Source organism: Morone saxatilis, unplaced genomic scaffold (genome assembly GCF_004916995.1).
Source record: "Morone saxatilis isolate NCDOM2014 unplaced genomic scaffold, NCSU_SB_2.0 Contig21, whole genome shotgun sequence".
Taxonomy (NCBI): Eukaryota; Metazoa; Chordata; class Actinopteri; family Moronidae; genus Morone; species Morone saxatilis.
In genome coordinates this window covers 3715285-3723541 of record NW_023339774.1, presented here as the reverse complement: position 1 = coordinate 3723541, position 8257 = coordinate 3715285, and the positions used below count along the sequence as shown (strand labels likewise).

At 39.8% G+C, this 8257-nt stretch overlaps 1 protein-coding gene across 1 annotated transcript; it reads right to left on the bottom strand.

Moving 5' to 3' along the window:
• Positions 1-1055: 1055 nt before the first annotated feature.
• Positions 1056-8257, bottom strand: rnf180 (ring finger protein 180; the record flags this gene model as incomplete). Its single annotated transcript, XM_035667935.1, is given in 6 exon segments — positions 1056-3074; positions 4323-4448; positions 5287-5512; positions 6028-6150; positions 6959-7714; positions 8162-8257. Coding segments are annotated over 6 exon segments (1524 nt in total), but the record flags the coding sequence as incomplete, so codon positions are not given.

Genomic DNA, 8257 nt, shown 5'->3' with positions numbered 1-8257 from the left:
GAATTGAATTACTGAAATAAATTAACTTTACCATGATATTCTAATTTATTAAGATGCACCTGTATAGGAATTGTGTTTTTGTTACCTTAGTACAGCTGTTTCTTTATACAGAAGCCGCGGGTCGCCTTCCGGCCGCTAGCCTTTTGCAACTATTTCAAAAAACACCTCAGCCTGAAGCATCCAGGGAGTGGACCAGGCTTTCAAGCCAGTTTGACATAGTGGCCAAACAGACTTTTCCCATAAGGTTTCTTTGCGGAAAAAAACGGCTGTAAAATTGATTTTGAGTGTCACAAAATGACTCGTTTCACTATCAGAATTTTATAAAATTTTTAAAGTCTAAAACATTCGGAAGATTAAATCATTTCTTTATTGACAGAGGGCTAAAATGGAAGTTAGCTGGCTAGGCTAGAGGAAGTCTCTAGTGCACATTCTCTATGGGCCACAGTGTGAATTCTCCAAATCGGAAACCATTTTTTCCTTTTATTCTGATACAACATTGATGCAAAATATCACCTTATTGTTGTAGCTAATATGTTAGCAAACAACACACAGCAACATCGTCATACCATTGTTCATGTTTAACTATCTTCATGTACAGTGAGCTGCTCTATACAGTTGGTTTATCTATCAGAACTTGTTTTCTGAATAAAGCTTCTTGCAGCTGTTGGAAACTGGCTGGGCTGAATCATACAATAGATAAGTATGAGCTAAGAGTCATTTGATTCATGGTTAATACACTTGTTTGTGGAAAGATTGCCATCATGATTAGAAGAAACCAAGGTTTACTGTTGGCAGCAGATGGGACACGAACATTACATCTATCCACAACACCTTTGCTTTTCTTGGCACTATACGATCATCGCTTTACTTGGCACAGAACATCATTTCTACCAAATGCTGTTGTTTGTCCCTAAAGGAAAAACAACAGCAATTGGGTAAAATAAAGTATTTCGGGGGAAAATGAACTCTGATCCATCACACATGAGATGTCCCTTTTTCATTTGCGCCAATGAAAAAAACTAAGGGGAGACAGTGTGACTGGTATTAAAAAACAGGCTTCATGTAGCTTCATAAGATAGCTTTATTGTCTGTCACAAAGTAACAGAAATTTTCATTTGACACTCAAAAGACGCACAAACACTCACACACACTTAGAACAGGACTAAACCTGTTGAAACTACAACTGACAGGAACAGTGTTAACAGGTCATAGTGCAGGGCTTTTGTAAAGTTTTCTTCTTGTTTTATTTTTACACTAATTCATTAATGTGGCCTAATCTGTTGTTACTTTTAGTACTGAGCTCTCAAGCACACAGTTTTGAAAGATTAAACCAGAGAAAAAAGATGCATTTTTCCAAACTAATACAACTAAAACAGAGCAAATGCTAAATCTGAGCCCATATGTTCAAATAAAACAATACACACAGACACACAGCTCAAATGACGCACCTTCTGCCTTTCTAATTTATTTTTAGTAGAATTAACTCTACACAATTTGAACACATAGGATCTTTTATCAGACTTTTGTAAGTCTTTTACTTCAAGAAAGAGACACGATTAGCATTCATTGAAAGCTTCCTATGAATACAGTGAATACAATACAGTCTGTGCCAGATAGCTAAACATAAAGCAGCTTGATTCCAGTCTCATATATTACTTGTTATAGACAGAAGGCACAGACTAAGCAAAGGCACCATACTGAAATGGGTATTTTACCCACTTGTGATCTGATCTTCTGTCTGTTTCTGCTCCTGCTGTTGACAGCCCCTCAATCCATCATTCACATCAATTAATAAATGCTGCTGTCTTTACTTGTTAGCGGAGTCCTGAGCATTTCTCTACTTTGTGAATAAATCAACATGTACACGTAGAAGTGAAACTTTCTTTGCAATGCATCAGACTTCAAATCATCATCTTAAATTCTACAGAATTTCAGCATCACTCAAGAAAAAACACAAAGTCTAGTCTAGTCGTTCCTTCAGTTAGATTACAAGGTGTTGATGACTCTCACACTACATTTTAAAGGTTTTGTATGCGTTTATTGCTGACTCTTCCGAGTTTTTCAGTAAGGTGCCACTTTGTCTCCTAACCTTCCGCTTGTGCTACATTAAAGAAATACTTATTTTGGGAGGTGAACATTTTTGTGAGTGAGTGAGTCACTCTGCCTGACTGTACTATTGCTCCAGCAAATAACTTCTATATGAACACTCAAGTTACACACTCAAGTTACACAAGGAGATACAGTATGTTCATTAGTTAGCTTTAGAGTTGTTGCTAGCCATATTTTTGAACCTTTTGAACTGGAGCCAGGCAAACTGCTTTCCCATCCAGTCTATATAAATCTTGTGTTTTATTCTGTTTGATGAATACTGTTAATACCAAAGTGTTCTACCACGAACCAAAGGTTTCACTACCAAACAGAATGTTTGATGAGGTTTTCCTGATATCCAGTAACAGAATTAACAGAAGAAACACCGCTCTGCTTCAGGCAGTGGAGTTCTTCTGTATTTCAGTCATTTTCCATTATTTATGTGTATCAGGACACCTCAGAGTATGTTATCGCACTGATACCATACTGTAAGTACCTAACAAAGGCAAAACACACGCTTTGTTCAAATCATTATTACGTTTTTAAAGTTAGTTTGTTGTCAGTTAACCCCTATTGTAAACTTTCAACCCATTTGTGCAAATGTTCAGATTCCTGTTCCTTGTTTCTATGTATGTCACAACCACCTCTGCTCTTTCTAAGATACTTTACCACTTAAATAACAGGTTTGACTTGTGACTTAATCCAACTGGTGGAACCAGAAAAACGCAGATTAACCACTCTTTGTAGAGAAAGAAAAAAGTACTGTAAACTCTTAAGTTCTTCTCAGTCTCAAAAGAAGAAGTAGTACATGAGGAAACAGAGCAACAGGAAAGCCAGGATCCAGTTGACTGAGTGGATGTAGACGATGACCAGGCCGATGTCGAAGAGCCAGCCGCGCATGTCAGTGAGGTCCAAAGCATCCAGCGTGAAACCTCCATGGGCAAAGTGCCAGCGTCTCCCTGCCATCGCTGCGTGTCTCTGCTCTCCTGAAGTTAGACAGATAAAATCACCATCTGTATCTGTAAAGTGATTTAACACCCTTTATCCTCATGCTAGTTTGAATTTGTGTGGTAATGTATTTGAGACGTTTGGCAAAATAAGTCCTTAAGGCTGAATACTATGGCATCCAGGAGCTGGCAAAGTTAAAATGGTCATTAAAATGACCTTTTCCATTTCATTTTTTTGAATGAGCTTAAATTAGGAAATAATACAAAATAAAAAAGATTCAGAGAGTTCAGTTTGCAGTTTAATTTTCCAGTTAAGGCTGCACTACAGTTGCAGCAGTATACCGATACCATGTATGAAAATGTATGGTTATTACATGTGCATGTGCTTATCTACAGTATTGAATTCTACCATATTAGTGTTTTTAAAAAATGAGTTTTTAGTTATAAGTTATTATTAAGTGTTGGTTCCGACTAAAAACAGAACCCTTCTGTTTTCACGCCTTTAAGGGTCACTGTAACTGATGATAATAATTGTGTACCATATGCGGTGAATCCATGACGTTACTGTACCGTGAAAATGTCATACCATTGGAACCCTAGACAATTTAAAAATGAAAAGTCCATTGCAGTTTTAATTATACTTTTAATTTTGGCAGTTAATTCTGCATTTCCTATATATATATATATATATATATATAAAAAAATACACAAATAGAGAATGAAATTTCATTTCCATTCAAATTTCATTTTAATATTGGCACCACCCATCTTCCATAGTTATAAGACTACATTACTTATGAGATGTTTTTTCAATGAAGAGTACTGTATGTTCCTTTGATATTGTTGTTCATGGGTATGTAGTATATTTTTACAAACACCATTTCCATACAATGTACAGTAAGTTCACTATGCAATAATGTTTATCTTCTGGATTTGCATTACTGCTGTTTTATTGTTTGTAAAGCTGTTTGTAGGACTGAAAAGTCAACCGTTGTGAAGATAAAGTTTATTATTGCCACTAAAACGTAGGGAAAAAGCAATAAAATGTCTGGTTCTGATTAAACAAGGTCATGGCACAACATGGGTTGAAAAGGAGGTCAGTCATACAGAGACACGTTTTTCATATTGTTTTACTAACATCTAGAGGTAAACTGAACCATGTTTTTTCAGAAACAGCATCCTGGTCACTCAGAACAATCCAGAGACTTCACTGCCGGAAGCTGAAACTACTTTGTAGACAAAAGAAAAGAAAATATGCTAATACAACTATTACAAACACTTTCTCACCCCAGAAGGCACGGAAGCGTTTAGGACAGCTTGGCAGAGGCCATTTTGCACACGAAGCACTCTGGAAGTTCTGCTTGCGGGCGTAATACACTTTCGGGAAGAAGGTCTTAGCTGTTTGGTTGAGCTCTGAAGAGAAATTGAGAAACAGTATGTACAGTCACTATTCGAATGGTTGAAGACAACTAATTTTTACGGAAGCCCTGAGAGGCAAATGAGAGAAAAAAATTCTGTAGATCTGTTTTCTAAGTCCAATTTAAATTGTTCTCTCTCCTGTGTTTAGGAGGTAACAGCTGGGTAAAAAGGTTTTACGAGGATAATTATGTTGCTTAATGTTTTTTTTCCTCTGTGAAACAGGTGGAAATGTAACATTAGTTTACTTTTTCCCACCTGTTTCACAATTTAAAAAGAAAAAAAGTACTTCAAACTTGAAAAGATTACCCTGACAAAACCATTTTGTTCACCTGTTCTTAAGTCATTAAAACGGGTGAGAATAAAATTTTGATCTGACTTAGAAAATGGATAAATAGATTTTTTTTCCTCTCACTTGCCTCTCCTGGCTTCCACACTTTATGTCATCATTCCTCATTTTTGTCCTGTAGGATATTACTATCAGGTCAGGGCAACTACTAATGATTAACGTAATGAATATTTTTTATTCATCCATTATCTATACCCACTCATCTTGTGCTAGGAGCCAGGGGACTGTAGCCTATCCCAGCATACACTGGGCAAGAGGAGGTGATGGTAACTATGAAATATACCTATCCCAGAGCCCCAGGTGACGTCTTAAAATTGCGGTTTGCTCCAGAAACCCAAAGAAATTAAAAAAAATCCCTTACACTGAAGCAGCTGGAACCAACAAGTGCTTGTCATTTTTGGTTCATGTCTCTTTAATAATCAATTAACACTAGTATCAGACAGATAGTATCAGAGTCAGATATTTCAGTATTTGTAAGAAGCTAACCTTTGTGGAAGTTGGTGTGTGAGATGAGGGTTCGGCAGAGGGGGCAGGGTGCGTTCGTCGGTCGGTTCTTGGCGATCGAGCGGAGACACGGCTCGCAGAAGACGTGACCGCAGGGCTGGCAGCTGTACGGGCTGAAGTAGACGTCGAGACACACGGCGCAGGTAAGGCCCTCTCTGTCCTCCTCTTCCTCCTCGCTGTGCAACAGTGAACTGCTCACACTCTCAGCCTGGACACAAACACACCCCTTCAACAACAACCTCCATCCAACCAAAAGTCAGGATAGTTCTTCATTGTGCAATCACACTATACAAATCAGTACTGTTTAAAATGCTGTGATTTAGTTTTAAAGTTTGTTTCTCTGATGGCTAAAAACCCTTTCATCTCACTTTTCTCTGATGATTTTCTAGACCACATCAAATAATCCAAAATTGTACCAAATCCTTGCAACCTCTCTTGAATTTGAGATATTTTTTTCAGAATGTCTAAAAAGAAACATAATATAATCAGTCAGTTCATACATTTTTAACAGATGACATATTGATTAACAGCTTCCTCAGTGCCTTTCTGTGCTTTCTGTGTAACTCCCAAACTTTCTATTAACAGATCAAATATCCAATAACTTCTAAGGCTTTTTCTATTAAACAAGTCAGTAAAAGAGCTAATTACATTTTGTTCTGTGGTAGTGATTTTGAATTCGACCCTGCATACATACACCCACATTGTCAGTGTGAACCCTCTCACCTGCTCCTGCTGACTGTGCAGCCATCGCTCTCTCCTCTTCTGTTTCCTCCGAATAGCTTTCAGACGGTTCTTCTCTCTTTTGCTCATTCTGTTTGAGGCTGGGGAGGCCATAAAGGCTTGAGGCTGAGAACATAAGACACACAAACACACACACACAGACACACGTCAAGAATCTTAATCCCAGTCAGCTGAAACAACAGAATGCATGAGGAAGAATAATTAACCACAACCATCACCCTCTTTATCATTTTCCGACGGTTTAGGCTTTAAGGGGATTGCATACAAAGTCTATTGGCCCGAAGCAGCACAATTAGACTCATCTTTGAGAGCTTAAAATGTTTCAACTTGAGTGAATAATTTGCGCATATCCCGGGGCTTTATGAACAGAGAGACGAGAGGAAAAATGAAGAGCAGAAATGAAAGACAGAACTGGAGTTTCTGGTAAGTTGTCAGTCTGAGCTGCCGCACACAGGCACTCCTACAGACTGTCGGTGATCCGTCGCTAGTTTACAGCGTCCAGTTGGTACATTGGCTGCTTGGAGCGAATATGCACACACATTCCCGCCAGTGACACAAGGTAAAATGTGTTCTGTTGGATTATAGAGAGCCTTTCAGGCTGTAAGGGTAAAACTGTTTAGCCTGAGGGTGGCGCTAGAGGAAAGGTCATAGGGCCATTCAGATCTACAGAGCTCATACTCATACTTGAAGAACATCAATGTGGTGCTGCTTTAAAGCAAAAGGCTTCATCCAATGTTTGTGTGCCAATTTTTTGCCTATATCATATAGAGTGATAGTATAGCCACTGGAACACCCAAATTCAAAGGTTTTCTTACTGTCAACAAATGTCTCAGAAATAATACCAATAGGTCAAATGGGAAATAGAATAATATTAATATAATGTAATCAGTCCTAATGAATTCACTGTAAATACCAGCTCTTCCTCGTCCTGCTCGGCTACACTGTCAGAGATGGATCTCCCTCTGAGGAACAGGGCTGAATCTGAAACCTGCTCGTGGACAGCTGTGGTCTCTGGAGAAGACTCGACGTCCTCCGCACTCTGAAGCAGCGGCTCATGTGGAGGTGACCTCGTCCGTCCAGAAACGTGTGGATGGCAGGCAACAGCGTTGACAGAGGCTTCATCATCGCTGTCAAACTGCTGACTTGTGGCATACGACACAGGTGACCGTGCAGACTCATCTGTCCCTGCCCTCGTCATCTGGGCAGCAGACTTGTCCGTAGGGCCTGCGGGGCAGAAACAAGACGACCTGATGGTGGCATCGTCTTCCAAACTGCAGCGTCTCCTGTGAGAGAGGCAGTACAGGGGGCTGAAGGAAAATGAGTGGGTGTTTTCACCGTCAGCCAGCGAACTGGAGGCCTCCGCAGGGCCGCTGTGGGACATGACAGCCGCACAGTTGAGCTGTAAGCTGTCCAGCACAGTCCTATTAAATTCAGGCCTCTGCTCTTTGCTCTGAGAGCCTGTCAGCACACCGGCCTGTTCCTTCCTAGGCCTCGTCCTCCTCGGCTGGACTATGAGAACGTAGTGTTTGTGGTCCCGATCCACGCGGCTCTTGTTGAGGTGGACAGTGGCGTCCCGGCCACAGGGACACTCGCTGCGGTTAATGAAGTTGAAGCCGCCCAAGCGAGCCGAGCAGTTCTGGCAGTTCAGTTTTCCCACAGTCCACTGGGCCTAGACAGACAGCACAGACACATCAATCACAGTCCGAAACCCTAAAACAGTTAGGATATAAAAAGAGCTGCAAATTCTCACACTTGAGAAGCTGAAACCAGAAATGATCTGGAAATATTGCTTTATCAATAATTTAAATGATAGGCCTGGGTAATAAAACAACAGGTATCAGTGTATCACATGTGACAGCCTGCTGAATATTAGATTATTTAAACACTTAAAAAAATTGTGTAAACTTGATTTTCATCAACCATAATACACTTTTAATTTAAGTGAACTTTTAATTGAACAAAAACAAAACAGTGTATGATCACAGTGTATCCAAAGCTACATGAGAAAAAAAATTATTTGTTTTCAGTTTTTTCTTCACCTAATGGCAATGACCACCATCATTTAGCACGTGCACACACACACACACACATTTCATTTCTGGGGTGGCACACTTACCTGGTGAACCGAGGTCAAAATCCACTCTGGCAACGTGTCAACATTCACGTGCCAAATACTGCAAACAGCAGCTGAGCTTTCATCTGTGGCCTCAAC